We start from the raw sequence: 20,823 nt of genomic DNA, 5'->3' as shown, positions 1-20,823 counted from the left end.
GATATATCAGTTTTGATGTTTTACTATCTCTATTTTGTGATTGTTTTATTATTATTATGATTTGTTTTAGCGAGAGAGAGAGAGAGAGATGTGATGATTTTTGAAGCACTGTCAACCAGAGATAGAAGCTGCACTCCCGGTTGATTCCAGCACGCAGATGATGATAGACACTAGACATTTTATTTTGTTTTGTTTTATTTTATTGTGTAGACCAGACCAGATAGGACTTTTTGGCCATAAAACTCATCAGTCAAGATGTCATTTGGACGAGCAGGAAAGGTTTTTAAGCAGGAGGAAAATACAGCCCCTTAAAACTGAATGGCTGTAAAAATCCTCCCAGACATCATCCCCCCCTGTTCAGCATTTTTATTTTTACAAAACTGCTGGGTTTTACCATCGTGTTTTTAGAGGAATAGGCTTCTCCACACCCTATTTTTTTTACCTTAACTATTTCAGCTGATAGAGGTTACTCACATCCCAGACTAATGGTTTATCCGAGTTAGAAAGCATGTGCTGCTTTTTAGGCAATCAGTGAGTTGTTTTTATTGTGCGGTTTACGTCAGCGTCCTTAAAACGTCATCACTCTGCCTCAACAAACACTCTGCAGCTGCTGTGTTCACTAAATGGCCTGCTGCTGACACGGAGGAGTGCTCATCGTGCTGTTCTACTACACTGGTTGTCCGGTTAAATCGATTAATGTTTGATTGCCTAGTTAATGAACACGGCCGAGTGCTCCTGAACCCTCCTCAGAGTGCGAGTTCTCAAACGGAGCAAACGGCAGGCTTTTATTTGTGAACGATACAGAAAAACTCAGAGTGACTCACAGACGGGAGTGCTACAGCTCAGGAAGAAAAGCAGCTTTGGTTAGATTTATATCTCCCACGAACAGGGTTGCTCATGCTCCCAGTGTGCATGCAAAGATATGAGAGCTGTTTATTATTTTAGTGTTTGCATTTTGGTCGGCATGCATGTGTGTTCTGTGAGAGCGGGCCATTAGGCAGGTGACATAAAGATAACAGAAGTATGCAGAGGCCAGGAAACACTCCTGTGAAAATCCAGTCTGAACACTAGTGAATCTCACACACACACACACACAACACACACACACACATGCATGTATGAGCCCCAGAAAATGATCAGACCTGTGTCAAATTGCTCTGGTCGACACTGAGAGAGAGCGCAGCCCTCCATCAGTGCTGATCAGACATCTTTCCTGTCACTTCATGTTAGATTTAACGTTGGGTTAATGTCCCCACAAACACTCGGCCTCAGTTAATTCCACAACTGATAGCAAATACTCCCAAAGTCACAAGTCTGTCCACCACATTTGTGGAAATGTGTAGTTTTATTTTGGAGATTCTGTTGATTTACAGACTCTAAAGGGGCTGAAAACGTCTCTCACGGTCCAGTTAATAACTCATTTGGAGCACAATGGTGTCTGAGGCAGAACATTCAGCTCATTCACCACAAATCACATTAGATCCACCCTCAAATTCTCATCTAGTTGTACCACACATCACCCACAGGCCGCCTCAGCCGGCTCACTGAAACAGTGGAGAACTAATTTCAGTACACTTTGGCCCAGGTCTGGTTATTGTTGGTTATTAAACACCCACTTCTGCCCTGATCTTCCTCTGGCTGGAAGTGGAGGCGTCTTTATCAGCAGACATCTGTAGTTTCACACTGTACCTCGTAGCAATGAGCAGCCATTTATACAGGAGATGAAATTAAAGATAAGGCCGTTGCTAATTCATGCCTCTGGAAGTAATACAACACAGAGATGCACATAAACGCGGCCTGCGGACACGTTTCCCCGTCTCGGTGCCAAGGCTGCTGTTTCCACTCCTTCTATGTCTTCCAGCTGCTGCACAGAGCCTCCTCTCTCGTGCTCCGCTATCTGACACGCTTCAGATTCACATTCTTCCCACTGACCTGGTGCTCTTTGAGAACAAACACGCCGTCAGATACCGTCTCCTGCTCTGTCTCCGCAAAAAAAAAAAAAAGTCAAAACTGCAGATGACAAAGAGGGTTTGGACATTTTTTTCGGAAGTTTTGGCACATTGTAAAACACTGTCACATACTTTTCTACATGCATAGACTGCTATATATTCTATACTGATGCAGTAAATGTCCTTTTCGAGGGTCCTTCATGTGCAAATGGAGAAACCGACGTTTGTGAGTTCTTGTATGATGAGTAGGATGATTTTTTTTTTTTTTTTTAGCAGCAGGAAGTGGGTTTTATTCCAGCTTTGTTTCGAAGAGAACGATCAGTGAACAGAAGTCTCTGTTGTCCTGGTTGTTAATGTTGTGCAGCTGCACGTCTTGGATGAGCTCAGACATAAAAGCGGCAGCAGCAGCTTCAGGGGCGTTTGTCACCGTGGTAACTGAGATGATGCTGCACCTTAAACCTTCAGTGAAATTACTTCCTTCCAGGCATCGTCGCCTGTGTCCTGTTTTCATGTAGATGAGCTGTGTCGTCTCTGGACTCTGTGGATTTATGAAACATGATAACAGTTCCCCCTCTGTTGTTTTAGCACCAGTGGGAAATGTAGTTTTCTTTCCTCTTCCTAAAAAAAAAAAAACGTGTGTTGTGTCGAAGTGCAGGAGGAGCCTCAGGACAAGCAGGCTGAACGTAGGTTAATCGTAAACTACGTCTCTGCCACTTCTTCATGTCAAAAACATTCACTGGGACAAAACTTCTGGTAGGTGTTTTGTACTTTGTTTCCTTGGCAGCTCACCAGGCAGTACGCTTTCCATTTCCAGATCTGTTCGCTGGTCAAAAAGTGGGACAAGCCGGTAATGGCTCACCGATTACGAAACATGTTGTGGTGTTTCATGCTTGGAGCCTCTGGCTTCTAATCAGAGACGTGATGGCTGAGCTGAATGAAATGATAGACTGACAATCAGGTGCGGTGGAGGTGATTCAGTTTGGGCTGTGACTCTGTAACACTTTGAATTTTCCTGTTTTTTCTGTTTTTAGTGTTTTCCTCACAGTCAGAATCTCAAATTTCAGTATTGGTCCCACTTGAATCTTTTAAATCCAATCTGAGACATACTGCACATACTGATTCATCACTACAATATTCCTAAACGATTATTGACTTTATAATGATTGTGAGGTAATTTTCCCCTGGTGTGTCTGCTGCTGCACTCTGAGGGGCGGCTGGTGAAATGGTGAAGATGACTGGTTAATACTGGGATTAATGCATTTGACAGAGAATTGGGGCCACTGATAGGAAAAAAATACACACGTATCTTAAGTTGTATTGTTTTGAGAGAAGTGTTATGACAGAATAAACTAGTCTGCTTTGGGAGAAACATGCTTAGATTTGCCTGTAAATGTTTTAGCTTCCCTGAAAGTCTGCAGCCTACAGATACTATTTTTACTTAAAAAAAAAAAAACACTTATTTTTGGACCCTGCTGTGCTCCAGCCTCTTACATCATGCACTCTGTTTATTTTATTTTCAACGTCCTAAAACCAGCGATGATAATAAGGGAAACCTGCAACTTCAGATGATCTTAATTTGGCAACAAAACACAGAGAATTAAAACTCTTTAGGTCTACATATATTAAGGCTTTTACTCGCTAAAGTTTATGTAAATTTTAGTCTGAAATAACTTTAACTTTATCCTCAAAGTGAAAATGGAGTAAGTTACTTATTTTCCTAACAGTGACCCTTTTTCCCGTCTCCTCTCCGACTTTCCGGCTTTAAACTCTTTTATACAGACTTTGTTTTTTGGTTCCTGTTATCAGTTTTCATGTAATTATCAATGTGAAAATCCCAAATCTGTTCACTGTACTGGAGGACTGATGTTGCTCATGAGGTCTACTGTGTATGTGTGTGTGTGTGTGAGTTTTCATGCCTTAACATTTACGGCCGCCTCCTGATGGATCAGGATCCTGACTTGACGCTCCGACTGTTGGAGCAGGTGAAAGGAGGCCGACCTCTGTGATGCTTTTCTCCTCTTATCTCACACATCTGAAGAGTCTTCACATAGTTTTGATGTCATGTTTCACTGATTAACATTCCTGACAAAATGCTGAGACCACTTCAGACCCGTGTGTGTGTGTGTGTGTGTGTGTGTTGTTTTTCCTTTTTCTTAAATGTGGTTACAGTTTGCCTCAAAGTCGGCGCTCCTCTCATCTGTAGTTTGGGCTCAGAGGGTGTTTTTTAAAGAAGCAGCACTGCTGGGATTCTCCCTGCTTCACTCCTCGGAGCTTCCAAGTGATTCCTGTCCATTTCTTTGTTCGTAGCCAACGAGCAGCTCCAGTGCTGCTGTCCAGAGTGTTAGTGCCTTTCTTAGCGGCATCCTCGCTGATATTTTGGGGGGGGGGGGTCGTCCTGTTTAGTGAGTAGTCTTGCTTCTTAGGGGGGAAAACAAACAAACAAACCTGCACAGTGAGAACCACGACCACTACTGACCCACCAGCCCACTCTACAAACTAATTCCTTCACCCTCTGATGGACTGCTATGATTCTCAGTGACTGGCCTCCTGTGTAAACGCTGATTGTGTTGATCTGTTACAGTTTTGACATCAAATTCCAATAACTGTTCCTTCACCATCTTGTTTTTGTAAACTTCACTGGTATTGTAAAAACATAGACTTCACTTTGCAAATTTTACTTTTTTTTTTTTTTTTTTTGCAAATACAGATTTTGTAAAGGTCGTCCCTGGCGTCTGTTTTGTGTTCTACTTGTGCGTCTTTATTCTCTGTACGGTGGCCTGTTTGGGACAGTCGAAGCTGTGCTCATTTTACTCAGCATGCACTTTGCATGTTAACCGCTGGATGTTACCGTGCCGGTGACGCTGTGCCAGCATGAACACATTTACATTTAATTCACCTCACAGGAACTCTCCCACCTCCATTTTCCTGTGACACTCTTTTCACACACTTTTCTCACAACGCTGACGGTAAATGTTCTTGTTTAGTTGGTTAATTGGTACTTGACTGACTGACTGACTGTCTGTTTGATTGCTGAATGTCTGAAAATGCAAAGAAGCTGTTATTTTCTCATTGTGAAAGATTAACCATGAAAGCTGCAGATGTTTCCAGTCAAAGACTCAATATTTTACTATTTTTAGTTTTCTCTCAACACCAACTATCCAAACGACGCCTCGGAGACGTTTTATAAATAGACTGTGGTTTGAAAGCACTTTCTCTGTCTGACCCTCATCATCAGCATCATCGCTCCTTAATGCTGCGTTCAAAGACCCTTGGAATGCACTTTGTGGGGATTTATAATCCCAATTTTAAGCAAGCACGCGTTCATCAGCGTGAATATATATGTTTGGAACGCTCTGGGAGTCAAAGAATAATAAGAACGAGTTGTTTTGCGTGAAATAATCCGACTTATCTATGATGCTGCTAGAAGATCTCAGCCTGCTGTGGGTGTTTGGCCATTATTCTCTGTTATTCACAGGAAAAACACAACATCATTTGTTGCTCAACTGATGTGCTTTAGAGGTTTTCTTTCCTTCCTAAGAGTCAGTAATGGAAATGATGCACTAACGTTTCTGTTTCAGTGCGTTTGGCTCCACAGTGTCAGATGCAGTCATGATGTCCCCTGACTGATTAATCAGCTGATAGCTCCCACATGGCGCCTGATTGACGAGCTGATGCCGCAGACCGGCTATCAGTGGAAGCCCTGAAGAAGCTCTGCTGTGCTGCAGTCAGCACACTGGTATTTTTAGCACTTCCGTCAAGTCACCTCGTCAGTCAAAGCAACCGAGCAGCAGGTCGCAGCTCTGCAGGCTGCAGCTCTTCGGCTTTTACTGTAAACAGTCAGCTTGAAAGGCGGGGGCGGGCAGACCCCCCCCTCAACAATGACTGCTTTTATCCTGAAAGACCACAGGACAGCTGTGTTTGTGGTCCCTGTGTGTGTGACTGACTGACTGTGAGAGTTTCTGAGCTTTGGGGGCCTCACCAGGACAGAAAGTAAAGCAGGAAAGAGCATTTTTCTGCTTCCTCGTTCCTCCAGCAGCTACTGTAAGAGTTCAAATGTGTCACCGAGGATTGGAGGTCAGGGGTCAGACACTTAGAATAAACAGTGGAGAGAGAGTTTGTTGTTGTCCACAGTGGGTGCACATGAAACGGCTTCACACCGCCTGTAAACACGTTGGTATAGAAACACAACAATAGAGCAAACAGTACAAGGAGGACGGACTTTCCCTCAGCTTCACTGGTAAATGTATCAGTAAACAAGCTGGATGAAATCTGGAGGAAGAATCTCATCAGTTTTCAGCATGTTGGTCGGACAGTCAGCTCACCGAACCTTCATGGATCCCAAAGGATGAATCCTTCTGACTTTGGAGATGTTTGTCTTTTAGTCAAATATCTGAGCAGACAGATAACTTCATGGTGCTCGGAGGATGAAACCTCACAGCTTTGGTCAGGTGTTCCTCTTTTCACTTATCCTTTTGAACATCCCAGCGCCTCCTGGATGGACCGGCACAGCGTTTCGCACAGACGTTCGGTGTCCCCAGATGACGAACCCCGATCACCTCTGATTGTGATTTTAAGTGAAATGTCTCTAAAAACATTAGATGGGTCACACGTTACAGGATCTTTGATCTAATAAGATGACCGATCAGCACTAATTAACCATTAAACATGGGAAAAAATCATCATCTGAGTTTGTGGCTTTCTTCTTAAAAGGTTTCTTAGAATAGTAATTTTATTTTTAATGGAACTGGCCACAATTTCCTTTTATATCTTTGTGCGTGTGTGTGTGTGTGTGTGTGTGTAAGAGAGAGGAACTGCTTGGTTGAAGTGTATCTGTGTGTGTGTGTGTGTGTGAGATAAAGAGTGTTTCCAGAATATGACGGAGCCGCGCATGTGGGCGGTGTTTGGCTGCGCGCAGCAGCCAATAGGAAGCCCGGGCGTCGCTGTCAAACACAGCTGATCGATGAGTCAGAGCCAGAGCAGCCGAAAAGGTCCCACTTGTTGCCGAGCAGGAGCGGCGACCGTCAGCCGACCACCGAGCCCCGAGATCCATCCCCGCTGCCCGTCCTCACACCTCCGGTCCGTGAACGCAGCCGACGCACCGCCCGACGCGCCCGCCGGAGCTCAGATCCCTCCGCTGCCGCCTCTGTCACGGCTCCCAGGTGAGACATTTCTACCCTCCACGGAGCTCCATTCAAAGGGAGGAGGTGTTTTTAACTTTAACCCCGACTGAGCTGTGGGAGCCTGCGATTAAAGTCAGTTTAGCACCGATGGTTGAGGGAAATAAGAGTTTGTGTGTTTATTCTAACAAAGCGGGTCGAATCTTGTTTTCAGTTCTGAGTTCATTTACTGATTGTTTCAGTAAATCCAGTCAGTGCAGATTCCTCATGTGTGTTTAGGAGATAACAAATAAAGGCCTGCTGGTTAATAATCACGGGAATATTCTCCTGGTAGACGCTCATGTTGCTGAGGAGCTTTCAGATAATAAACTGTTTTGTGGATTTACGGAGCATCAGTCCAGGTCTGACTGGCAGGAGGGTTAAAGGGGTGTTCAAGGGAATTCCAGGTTTCTCAAGGTGCTTGCAGGGGTCCTTGACTGTGTTTTAGGATCACCAAGTTAAGATTTATATATTATAGCTAATATAACTGTACTTTTATATGGCTGTAAATGGAATATTTGGGCGTTTTGGACAATTTAAAGCACATTTTGTTTCACTTCTTTGGACGTTTAATAGCTCAAACAATCAGGAAGCTTTAAAGAACTGAAAATAGCTGCAGCGCCGATGAAACCTGCTGCACACAATCTGTGTTTTAGATGCATATAACAGCAAATCTCTATATTCCCAGTGCTAATCCAACTCAGCACACACTTTTATTTGTCTGTGTGAGGACAGCTGTCTGCGGCAGCACACCAAAGGACTGATAATGAAAGAAAAACACAAAACTAAAAGCATTCAGAGCCTGTCAGCTCATTAACTCGATGTGTGAAAGTGGTGAGAAACACATGAATGAGTCTCTGATCGACCTGCAGGAACAAAGCTGCTGGTGTGTTTTACTTTCATGATGTTTTACAGGTAGAATATTAGCACTTCCTGTGGTACTCTGTGACTTCATTAGCTCACATGAACATGAGGTTAGTCATAGATTAAGTCATACAGGCATTTAAGTCTTTGTTGCACCACAATATAGCAGAAGCCGACTCCCTGTGACCTGGTGACTAATGCAGCATCAGCACTCCTACTGTGTGTGTGTGTGTGTGTGTGTGTGTGTGTGTGTGTGTGTGTGTGTGTATTGTGTGCACTGACCTCTGTCATCCCACCAAACAGGCTGCAGGTAAAATGCTACATCATTTGCTGCTCTGCAAACTAAATTTCTATCCGTTTATATTAAATTAGATGTAATGAGGAGAAGCTTTGAGGTGAAACAGCTCCTCACTGCTAAATGTGTAAAAATAACATTTAAATTTTCCTTTTAAATGCAGTTTTCTGTCTTTTCTTCAGACTTTCTTAGAGTGAAGTGGGAGCTCTTCCTCTGATGTTGCAGGTGTTAGACCTCAAAGATCCAAACAGACCTGTTTAGGTTTTTTTTTTGTAAAAACCACAGTTACAGATAAAATATCTGAAAAGTTAAATCTGACATTATAAATACGTCCTGTTCTGCAGCAGGCTTCTGAAATCAGCCATCAGTTCAAGGTCACATTCATAAGCAGTTCTCATAAAATTAGAAAAGTGAAGAGCTGATGAAAACGATGCTAATCATGTTTACAGAGCCGCCAAAGAGGGAACAAACAGAGCATTAGTGTTAATACTGAAGTGCGCTGTGTCATAAAGAGACATTAGAATAGTGCTCACGTGTTTTCCCAACAGTCGTGGTTAAAGAAAAATTCCAGACTCTTGAATTCAGCAGCAGCTCCACCTCTTTAACACGGACCTGGACTTTCCCCCCCTTGCATGTTCAAAACAGTGTATTTTACATCATTGCATTACATCATCACCCAAAATCAGAACTGATTTCCACCTAAACGGACGAACACACCTGGAAAAGAAAGCTGCAGAAAAGACCCTTCTTCTTTTAAAAGAAATGGGAGAATTACACTTTTATACTTTGAATACATTCTGTACTTTTTCTACTTGAGTAACGAGGATGAATCGGTACTGTAACACCTTTAAGTACCTGCTCTTCTGCTTGAGTAAAGACTGTGTGTGTGCTTTTGCCGCCTGTGTCAGAAATCCAGTGTGAAGCAGAGCAGAAAGAGCAAAGTGCAGCGCAGGAGTCGCTGATCAACCAGACTTTCAGATGTGGTTCAGTGGGTGAAGACACTCAGCACTTCTTACTACAAACCAGCTGTAACCGAGTCACTCCCAGCGGTCATCCGTGTGTTTTCTCCCCTGGGTTTTATCTGATTGGACGATGTGAGCTCTTCCTGCAGCACGTTTATTTTTTTTTTTTTCCTGTGGAGGCTTCTGCTTCTGCTTCTGCTTCTCTTTCTTGTCTGTGCTGTCAAAGCTCCCACTAACTACCCAAGCGCTTCCTGCGTTTGGCGCCCAAACAAATGGCTGCCGTAGCTGGAAATATAAAATGCACCACTTCCTTTGTGCCAGATAATATTTCCAAGAAAGAGCTAGAGAGTGTTTACAGCAGCGCATGTTACTTTACGTCATCCAACGCGGGACAGTGAGGCGTTTGTTTGACACCTCTTTCTGATTCACTGCTGTCAGTGTGAACACACAACCAGGTCGGGCCTCCAGTGCGCACAGCTTAACGTGTGGCCACTGACCCGCTGTGTGCAGGAAACATACATGTTTGTGCTGCTGAGGCTCTGCTGCATTCTGTGTTTTAACTTTAATCCCCCTCAGTCGTGAAGGGGAGGCGGAGATGATGGCAAGAAGACAAGATAGCAGAAGCTCTGATGCACAAACCTGCTCCAGGAGTCATTTGTAAGACTTGGACTTTTCTTTACTGATCCTCCATAGGGGGGAATTCAACATGTTACAGCAGCAACAAGTAATAGAAAAAAAAGAAAGAATAAAGAAAATAAGCAATAGTAAATAAATATATGTTGTAATGATAAATAAATATTTACACTATGGACATAAATGTACAGTATGGACAGGAATATGAAGTGAATGGAACGATATGAGTGAAAAACAGTGTGTTAACATCAGCCGGTGATGCTGCTGTTAAAGAGTCTGATGGCTGATGGGAGGAAAGACCTGCGGTAGCGTTCCTTCTTGCAGGGCGGGGGCCTCAGCCTGCAGCTGACGGAGCTGCTGAGGGCCCCCACAGTCCCGTGCAGGGGGTGAGAGGGGTCGTCCATGATGGACTTGAGTTTTGTTAACGTCCTCCTCTCACCCACCTCCTCTATGGAGTCCAGGGAGCAGTCCAGGACAGAAGCGGCCCTCCAGTTCAGTCTCCTTCTGTCCCTCTCTGTGCTCCCTCCTCCCCAGCAGACCACAAAGAGGAGGACGTCCAGTCGTCTGCAGTGTGAAGTCACCTGTAGTGCAGCTCCAACATGCTGTCGCTCACATTCTGCTGCTGTCGGCCATAATGACGCTGCAGTCAGTGAGAGCAGAGACGTCTGAGGCCTCCGCAGTGATGCTTGTTGTCATTCTGGCTCGTCGGCGCGTCACAACTTTTTATTTTTATTCATCTTCAGCTTGCAGGCTCGAGTGAAGCCGGCCAGTTATCTCACAGGCAGAGGATGTAAAGGTGTAAAAAAAACAAACAAAATGGAACAGAAATCGCAAAAATGTTAGAGAGCGAGAATTCTCTGTTGTCACAGTGATTCTGTAGCCGCCGTGTTTCCAACTTGAAAAACATTCGAGCAGAAGTTATAATATCACAGAGGGCCATGATGACTAAGATGCAGCTCTCCCACGCAGACTGTGGTCACATAAGACGGAGCTGTGTGTGTGTGTGTGTGTGTGTGTGTGTGTGTTAAACCTCTGTAATGCTTGACTCCTCTCTGTGTGTGTGTGTGTGTGTGTGTGTGTGTGTCCCTCCCCCTCGCTGCTCCAGAGATGACTGGCATCTTCCCTGACATGAAAGCTCAAAACACACACTGCTAAGCACACCCACACACACGGTTTCACACGCCGTGGCATTTAGGCTGCCACTCTCTGCTTGTTGTGCGACAGGAAGTGCGTGTCTGGGATGAACGTGGTGCAAGTCATCAGGAGAAAAGAGCTGGTTTTGTTGTGGTCATCGGTTTCTGTTTCGGTGCGAGGAGGGTTGTGTGGAGTCTGGGTCAATATGGTCGATGCTGAAAGAGTAAACAGTGAGAGGTGTCACTTTCACAGGTGGTCGGCTGAGAGGTTGAAGTCAGAAAAGTAGAAACAGTAGAAATGCTGTGTGAACCAGTGACATACTGACTAAATGTAGCTGAGCTGTAGAAGTTGGAAAAACACTTATCCTCCAAAATAAAATACTTTTAGAAAAACTTCTTCCAGTGTTGAACTAGTTTATTTCTCCCCTGACTGGAAACTACTCATTTTTAAGTGAAAAATCCAAATGTTCAGGTGTTAAAGCTTCTTACATGTGAGAAATATTTAGCTTTTTGTTGTCTTAACATTATAAAAATATTAAATATCTCTGAGTTTGGGACTTTTAATGTTTAATCAATAATAAAAACAAACGGTGTTTCGAGCCGATGTGTTTATTTTCTTTAGTAAAATGAAATATGAAACATCATCACACCCACAACACGACACAGAGGCCAGAAACAAACACGGTCTGATGCTCGTTTCTGTTAATTACATCAAGGCACTGCCACCTTTAATAGTGACGTGTTGGTGTTTTTAAATGAAACCAGTTTATTCTGGAGGTTTTGGAGGCTTTGATCATCATGATATTTAATCTGAACATCTTTTGTTATAGTTTTTACATATATCCTCTTACATATATCATATTTACATTGTACATGGAGGTTAAATGTTTATGCTTGATAGTTGAATGTGTTTTTGTTCAGCTTCGTTGTTCTTGTTTCTCCGGTTGTCTCACATGAGAGCAGTGGGAAACCAAAGTCAAATCCCCCGTATGTGTTCACACACTTGTCGAATAAAACCGATTGTGATTCTGATGAATGCAGCGGGAGGCGTCTGCAGAGGTGTGGCGGCTCTCAGCAGCTGACAGGTGTGAATGAGCTCAGCAGCAGGCTCCCTCTGCTCTGTCGGGGTTATCTGGGTTAAAACAAACAACAGGCTGCTTCACAGCTGACAAACACATCCAGGCTGAAAAAACCCTTTTCTGTCGCAGCTGTGAGGCCACGCGTGTTCTCAAACACTTACTGGAGCTGAGACCTTTAGCCAGAGGTCCTTACAGAGAGAGTGGTGGCTTCTGCTTCCTGTACCAAGAAGCTTGACTGGAGTGTGTGTGTGTGTGTGTGTGTGTGTGTGTGTGTTCTCCCTGCCTCTGACTCTTCATCTCTCTTGTGTCATCAGGAAGTCCGGTTTGATGTCTGCGTCAGTCCTGCACCCGTGGCCGTGTGGACGCATCAGTCTGGTCTGTGGGCTCCTCCTCCTGGCCTCCTCGCCGCTCCTCACCGCAGGTACGTCGTCTGACCTCACCTGTGCGCACACACACACACACACACACACCCCTCACCAGGTTAACACTGCACCTACGTTCATGCAACACGGGCGAAAATTCCTCCACTACAGCGTTAGCACAGAATTCAAGTGGAAATTCAGTCTTTCCAAAATGTCAAAAACATTTTATTTTGTTTTTCACTGTATTTCTCTGTAGCTGCACAAAGTGCAAACAGAAAAACTACAGATCCGTACTTCTAACAGTCCAACCATATCTAACTAATTATCAAACACAGGCAACATGTTGTTTTCATACTATAAATCAGCAGCTGTCAGCTTTAAGGCAAAAATGATCGTCTTATATAAAGAGAGAAAATGAATAAAATAGTGGCCCCGTTTTATTACTTACGTACAAAAAAGACAAAAACTGATGTGAAAGCAGACCAAACCAGACTGTCAAAGATAAGAGTTATGTATGATTAAGAAAATAGTAAATAATACATTTTTCATTTCGTCTTGTATCGTGTCACATTTTGTCTTAAAAGCTTGGTTTTATTGGTTTATCCAAGGACAGCAGGTTCAAAGATGCTTTGTGCACACATACTGTGAATTATTTATGTGCAGAAAACACAAAGCTGTTGGATTTAACTGTGACTATAAGCCGACTGCTCTCCTCAACCCGCCTGCTGCATATTGGCAACAGTGTGAAACTGAATAACAGCAGTGAAATACTGAAACAGACTCCGAAGCTTCACTAAATGCGACCCAGATGGACGTTCATCGGTCTGGACTGAAGCCTCTGGTTTCATCGCCCTTTTATGATGACTGATTGTGAAACACTAAGTGAACTTCATGCAGCCTTTTGCTGGCTGGAGCCACTTTCTGTTCAACTCAGCACATCCAGTCTGTGGCAGAGGTTCGAAACCAACTGCGTCTGCTCCTTCCTCTTCTTATCAGGACTGTATTTTCACTTTGAGTTGATGCTCGCCAATTGACTTTATCATCAACTCAGTTTGGTGGTTCAAAAATGTGATTATTCTCACCGTAATCCTGTCAAACGATTAGAATAAGCTGGATTTCTAGTTAAAATGTACAGAAATCCTGGTGATTTTCAGCCTCACACTTGACCTGCTCCTCACGTGTCCATGTTTGGGGATGAGGAGCTTGTGGGGGCCGTAATTCTGCAGACGCAGACTTTTAAGGTGGAACGTGGAGAAGAAGAGGAAGTGGGTAGCGGCCTTGGCTTCTCTGGCAAAGCTGCCCACTGGGTGAGGCAGAGGTGGTTGTGGGTAAATACACCGGAGGTATCGAGGCCAAATGCTGGACTTCTATGCAGGGTTTTACATTTGTAGCAGCGTTCTTCATCCCATCGATCACCCTCTCACCCCCACACTGTGTCTGCATGCTGCTCCTCTCACACACAGAAGAAAACAGACTCATGGGAATTCAGAGTGTCCTTGTTTTAGTTCCTTAAATTATCCCCTCAAAGTTCTCTTTGTGTCGTGTTAAATCTCTGAGTTCTCACCACAGCAGCTGTAGTTGTTTTATTTCCTGGTCTCACATCACAAACAGAGCTGAGTTGATGGGAGCGGCCACTTCCACCACCGTGTTTGTCCTCCTCTTTACAGCCCAAAGAAAACAAATGCATGAGGAGCAGCAGGGGTGGAGGAGGGGCAGGAAGGGAGAGGGTTTTATGGCTGATGTTGTTTTAGCCGTCAGAGGTGTGAGCGTTAAGCAGCAGCAGCAGCAGCAGTGTGAGGCGCAGGCTGCTAATAAACCTCCCGTGTGTGTCCACAGGCCGACTGAGCAACTGCACCCACCCTCTGGTGCCAGAACATGGAGGCTTCCGCTGCGACCCGTCCCCGTGCCGAGGGTTCCCCCAGAAGAGCTCCATCCACTTCTTCTGCGAGCCGGGTTACCACATCAGCAGCAAGGCCCGGGTGTCCAGGTGCCGCCACGGGAGGTGGCAGCCCCCGATACCCACCTGCATCCCCATCAAAGGTGAGAGTCCACAGAGCCCAACACACCCGGTTCTAACTAGTAGAGTGGTGGTGGTGTTCTTCAAGGATCCATCAGTGTGTGGCTCACTGAGTAGTTTGAATGCACTGAAATTAATTTATCATTTTCTTATTTAATCATTTGGTTATTTTTCGAGAAAGGTGCCAAACAGTTTCTGGTTTCAGCTTCTCAAATGTGAGAATTTGCTTTTTTCAGTTAATTTAGTTTGCTTGAAGAATTTTGCTCAGGGGACATTTCATAGAAGAAGTACTTCTTCTACAGTGAAAATAGACGCACTGACAGTCTGTGGTCTGAGTAACGCCTCAGCAAACAGCAGCAGAGCGGATAAATCAAGGTGGAACTTGTGATGGGCTCCATTTATGGTAGCTTTTGTGTTTGTATATCACAAAATGACTGTTAAGGACAGTAAGCACAGAGTTACTGCTGAATAAAATAAGTGTCCTGATCACCAATCAGTGAATGACCTACAGACCTTCAAGGGAATAAGGTTCAACAAGTGTTTTATACAAAATCTACCCACAAAGATGCTTCGCAGAGAGAACTGAGGCCTCCAGCTCTCTCTGGGTCCAGAGTCTGGATCAAAACCTCCCTGCAAAGACGTCACGTGACTTTCAAATTCCCTTCAGATGTTTTTTGGACGACTCTAAACATCTCCTGACATTTCCCAGCAGCCCCGGGCCTCACAGTATTCCTCAGTCATTACCTCACTTTATAATCTACTGGTGACTCATCGCGGCGCTCACCCAGACGCCTTAAAAGCTGAACAGTCACTTAATGCTGCCGTCGGGTTAAAGGGTTTGATTCCCAGAGAGGCTACCTGCACTCACAGCTGCTGATTCTAGACATGAGATGTAGGTTTTGCTGTTTTATAATGCAAAACTCTTTAAATTAACTCTGTGCATCTAATATTTAATATCTTATTTTCAGTCTTTGGTATGTTTTGAATTGCATTCTGGGCGATGGTGTCCAGTGTCACGTCGCTAAAGCAGCACGAAGCCTCTGAGCATCTTGGGGTTGAGGCCTCTGATCGGAACCCAGCAGCTGCAGAAGCACCAGCAGCGGCTTGTGTTTGTCTTTTGACCTACTTAGCAGAGACACGCAGACACGCTCAGACTATCTGCAGGGAAACTAGCAGCTTCACTTTCCTCGGACCGGTTCCGACTTCCTCTGTCGCCATTCAATCAAACGCGCTGCGACAGGAAGTCAGAGCGCAGAACGAGGAAGCGGGCGCAGCCACCATAATAACCATTAAACATTTCCTCTGTGTTGACGCTGTCAGAGCCTCATGGAAAGATTGCCACAGGCACAGTGAAACCACATAACTAGATTAAAAGCTTCCTCTCATAGATTTTGTGTTTGATTATCTATTTTTGTTGAACCCATTTTGTCAGTAAAACCTGGGTTTTCCCACTGTGGTGCAGCACAGCTGATTATTTCCATTCACAGCTTCAGATCGTTGTCTTTTTAGGGGACATGTTGTGTGAAACGCACTTGTTTGTGTATTTCCAACATAGATATGTGTCCATGGTGTGTCTAGAGACTCTCAAAGCTTCAAAAAAGACCATCCTCCCTCTTTTTAACCTGCTTTAAATGGGCCAGAAAACGCTCTGTTTAGATTTAGCCCTCCTTGTGATGTCACAAATAGGCATCTGTTGATCGTGTGACTTCGGCAATTGCTATGTGGCTAACGCTAGCTCTGGTCGAGGGTGCAGCAAACCACATATATTGAGTTTTGCTGCTGAAATGCTAAAACGGAGCGTTCAGAAAGAGGCTGAACAGTTTTATGAACATTACAGCATATGAACGGATTCTAGTAGGACCCCCGAATACGAGTATGAACCTGGAAATAAGCAGAATATGTCCACCTTTTTTCTCTTTAATCATATAAACCAACATTTTAAAGTTAGTTATTGGTCCAGATCCTCTTTACCTGTTGGATAATTGGCCAGATGAGTTTTTTTCAGTCCTGCGGCTGCAATAGTTTTGATGTTTATTTAATTATTACTCAATATATTTTATTAAATGTAAAAAAGCAAGTTTCTAGAACCCAAGTTTGACCTGTTTTGTCTGAACAACAGTTCAAAACCCCCCAAAAATATTCAGTCGACATGAATGAAGCTGAAACCAGCAGATTTTTGATATTATATATAAATATTCTGATACGTCGGTGTCTGTCGTCATGTTTCTGATGTCACCACTGGTCTTCCTCCTCTTCCTCCTCAGAGAGTCCCAACATGAACTCTGACGACAGGGGGAACGACTCGATGCCCAGCATGGCCACAACAGCGGTGGGCGTCTCCATCTTCCTGCTCACCACCACGGCCTGTCTGGTGGTCAAGTCCCGCCTCTACCCCTGTCAGTCACACAGGTAAGAGGAAGGTGCACTGCAGGGATTGATTGAACCAGAGCTGTTAGTAATAAGTGGCCTTTAGAGTAAATGATGAAGTTCAGGGCAACAACACGTCTACATGAAGTAATCCGGTCTCTCCGTCCCAGCAGCCGTCGCTCCTCAGACCAGCTGGACCTGATGGTGGACGGACTTCCCGTCTCTCTGCCCTCCTACGAGGAGGCGGTGTACGGGAGCTGGGGGCAGCGCCTCCCCGCCTGCTCAGCACCCGGACCCACCCAGCTCCTGCTGGCCCAGGAGGCCGCCGGCTGTCACCCGGCGTCCCAGTCGGAGGGCAGTCACCGCCCGCTGCTGTCCGGCCAAAGCCCGGACAACCCGCCGCCCCCTTACGAGGAGGTCCAGTCGTCACGTCCCAGAGACAGGATGGGCGACGGGGACGTGCGGCAGCTACATGTTGCACTTTCGGATGACAAGGACACCTGACTGCCGGGTCCACATGTGCCTAAATTTCTTGCACATGCAGTTGTTCAGCAGTGAAGTTTTGATTGACAGCTAATTGCTGCAGTGCGGCTTTATTCTTCAGTCGACAACAGCCGAATGACAGCTGGAGAAAAAAATGAAAACTCAGACTGACGGCAGACTCGTGTGCTGCCTGCACTTTTCCTGGTTGGCTGCAGCTCTCCAGCATCAGGACACGCTGTCCTGTCACACGATAAGCTCTGACTGGCCAGTTGCTTGGTCACAAAGACCCAACTGAAGAGGACTAACGTGCATTTTTAAAATGGAGCATTGATTGTATAGCGTGTTGTATGAATGTATGTGACAGAGGAGGGAGTCTTTGGTGGAAACCTTGTATCCAGGATGTCTTAAGGGGAGAAAAAAACTGCCTTGTTTTTAGTGTAACAATATGAAAAAGTGTGAGGGCCGAATAGAAGAATAGAAGATTTGCATTTAGAGAAAGAAAGAAAGAAAGAAATGTTGAGTATTTTAACTTTATTCTCAAAGTGCAAATTAAAAAGGAGTCTCTCCCCTCACTCCTCGTCCTAACACTCCTCTGTAGGTTTTTAAAATCAGAATGTAATCCTCCAGTTTAAATATAAGAATCCTTAAAATAATACTGGAATTATGAGGTTTTCACAGGACAGCAGTAATGTAAAAGTGTAAGTGCCTGTGAGTGTGTGTGTGTGTGTGAGAGAGAGAGTGTGTGTGTGAGTGAGAGAGAGAGTGTGTATGTGTGTGTGTGTTTTCAGTGTTGTTCTGGAGACGTCGTCCATCCTTCTCGTCAGTGACGGGGCTGATCGAGGCTTCCTGCGTGAAGTCGCCGGCGGTGCTGTTGCAGAGGCCTGTGTGTGTTTCCACGGCAACCGGCTGTAATCCATTTGGCTCTGAGACTTTTGTGCAGTTTTTTTTTTTTTTTCTCTCTCTGAGCCGAAACTGGACCGTGGTGTCGTGGATTTGAGGGCCAGCGGGGTGAGAAACTCTGTTTGGAGCATGTGGTGATGTTATTTTAAAGAAAAAGAGGTTTGATTTTTGTGTACAGAAGATATTTAGACACTTGAAAATGCTTGGAAACCAAACGTGGTTCTCCTCCGTGTTCCTTCAGTGGAGAGTGAAGTCAGAATATTTTCTTTCTGTTTCTTTCTGTTCACTGACATGGAATCATTTTGCATGTACTCGCCCTGGTGGCATCGGTGCAGACACACGTAACCAAATAACCTGAAACACAATGAAACTCTGACTCTCTTTGTGTCCTGACTCCTCCTCGCCTCCTTCTCTGTCACTGTTTGATCTCTGCAGAGCGACTGACGCCTTTACAGACCTTGAATGTATTTTGTGTTTTTATTTTGTGGCAACAAATCTAACTATTATATGAATTGTAATACTTACAGAGAGATTATTTGTACATTGTATTATTGCACAGAATTATATGCTGAATAAATGTTGAAATGTTTCTTTGTGTGGCATCTTTGCCTTGTTTGTGACTTAAAGGAGAAAAAAGTTTTGTTATTGGTCCAGTAGAAATGGGCTACAATGGTGGTCCCTTGTTTTTGCCACCGACAGATTCTTATCCTAAACACCTGGCAACATTATGGAAAGGATCCCTACAGAGATAAACCTGTAAGATCCTTTTTGTTTAGCCAGAAACAGCTGTTATGTTGCTTTCTTCAAGGCCACCAGACTCCATTGTCAAAAACATCAATTTTACCTTGCATAACACGGAGTTGCTGATCTGTTGCTGTCTCAACATATTTGTTTATTTGTCTCATTATGTGACTTTGGTGTTTTAAATGATAAGTTCAGACCCAACACAATATTTGTATGAGACACAGTAACAGAAACAAGTCGACTGATTAAGGTAGTGGTGAGCCAGCAACTCCTGTGTAAAATGAATGTTTTTTTCAATGGAGTCTGGTGGCTTTGGAGAGAATGATATAACAGCGGTTTGTAGTTAACAAAAAGGATCTTACAGGTTTATCTCTGTGGGAATCCTTTCTGTGATGTTATCATAGCACTTTGAATAACAATCTGAGCCTGTCAGACAAAAACAAGAACTTTTAGTGGGCGTGCTTTGACTGATTGAAGTTGATTTGCATCACCTGGTGCGTCAGTGTCACAGCCTGATTCAGGACACACAGAAATACTCCAAAGCCAAAGGTAAAGGAATCATTTTAGGATTTTTACTCCTCACACTTCTGATATTTTGTTTGTTTGTTCTTGTTTGCATCTAGTTACTTAACCTGTTTTATAGAAGAGCAGCTGGTGAAATAATAAAATGCTGATTATTATATATAAAACAAACAGCCATTATAACCTTAAAATGTTCTTTAAACGTCTGTATATGTTTTTAAAAACTCTTTTTCAGATCCTGCTGACAGTTTTCCTGATGTGACGGACCTTTCACCTCCACTGCTGCAGGTCTGTTCTCACTCACCACCACAACAACACCAGGCGGTAACGTTACTGACTGTTTCCTGTTGTGTCTATGGGGAGAGAAAGAGTTAGGTGATGGAGAAGCTCTGAGAACTCATTAATGACGGTGGAGTTTCTGAATGTGTGATAACAGGCCTGCTCAGCTCACCTCTGTTTGATGACTAAAGATAAAGCTGAGTTTAACACAGTTTTAGACATTTTAATGTGGCCTGGTGTGACTGAAAGAAATGACGGTGCATGTTTCAGTGACTGCATAACGAAACCAAACTCTCAGTAGCTCTCTACTTTTAAAGACCTGCAGATACTCTTTACTTTTTATATTATATCATTATATTCACAACTTGTTTAGAGTGTTTAAAATCCAAACATAAGATGCAGTGCAGCCTGCCACAGCTATAAAATGTGTATTTTTAAGTTTTCTTAAAATGAAATAACTTTATTTTGATAGATTAGCTTCAATATCAGCACTTTCTTGTGTCCCCGACACAAAGCAGACAAACTGTCTTCCTGCCTTCTTGTATTTACTCCAAACAAACTTCTGCTGATTCGTCCATAAACATAAAAAGCATCAGATCTGACTTCCTGCTTCGGTGTGAATCCTGGGTGTCTGTCCAGTTTAACCAAAAGGAGAAGTTGGTTGGATGAATCCGGTGTTAGGAAATAAAAAGGAGAAGCGTGTTTACTGTAACATGTTCACATGTCCCAGATGTGTGGATGGACGAGTCATTGATAAAGACGAACCAGTGTGTCCCAACAATGGAAAATTTACTAAACTGCTAAGTACTTATTTCCATTTTCAGCTTCTGTCCACTTTAACTTAAATATATTTCAGGAAAATACTTTTTCCTCACAGTTCTGATCATCTAAGGGCCTGTTAGATTTACCTTGAGGCCTGTAGAAGGGCCGCGACCCCTAGTTTGGAAACCACTGAGCTCCACCTGTAAACACAGAATGTAGTGAAACCCGGACTGATTGGACAAATTTTAACTACATGTTGTTGTTGAAACCTCGTTTAGTATTTAACCTCATACTGTGCTGCACCGTGCACTTGTTT

At 44.0% G+C, this 20,823-nt stretch overlaps 1 protein-coding gene across 1 annotated transcript; it reads left to right on the top strand.

The window, feature by feature from the left end:
* Positions 1–6,964: 6,964 nt before the first annotated feature.
* On the top strand, positions 6,965–18,791 carry LOC139199599 (sushi domain-containing protein 6). Its single transcript, XM_070828657.1, has 5 exons — positions 6,965–7,108; positions 12,386–12,492; positions 14,270–14,473; positions 16,715–16,859; positions 16,991–18,791. The coding sequence occupies exons 2-5, from the start codon at positions 12,399–12,401 to the stop codon at positions 17,319–17,321; spliced, it is 774 nt and encodes a 257-aa protein (XP_070684758.1). The 5' UTR covers positions 6,965–7,108; positions 12,386–12,398; the 3' UTR covers positions 17,322–18,791.
* The last annotated feature ends 2,032 nt before the right edge of the window (positions 18,792–20,823 follow it).

Source organism: Pempheris klunzingeri, chromosome 4 (assembly GCF_042242105.1).
Source record: "Pempheris klunzingeri isolate RE-2024b chromosome 4, fPemKlu1.hap1, whole genome shotgun sequence".
Classification (NCBI taxonomy): Eukaryota; Metazoa; Chordata; class Actinopteri; order Acropomatiformes; family Pempheridae; genus Pempheris; species Pempheris klunzingeri.
This window is presented reverse-complemented; position numbering and strand designations above follow the sequence as displayed.

Coding starts and splice junctions, on each gene's coding strand:
- LOC139199599 (XM_070828657.1), top strand. CDS start 12,399: ATGTCTGCGTCAGTCCTGCACCCGTGGCCGTGTGGACGCATCAGTCTG. Junction 12,493..14,269: donor CTCGCCGCTCCTCACCGCAG/GTACGTCGTCTG, acceptor GTGTGTCCACAG/GCCGACTGAGCAACTGCACC. Junction 16,860..16,990: donor TACCCCTGTCAGTCACACAG/GTAAGAGGAAGG, acceptor CCGTCCCAGCAG/CCGTCGCTCCTCAGACCAGC.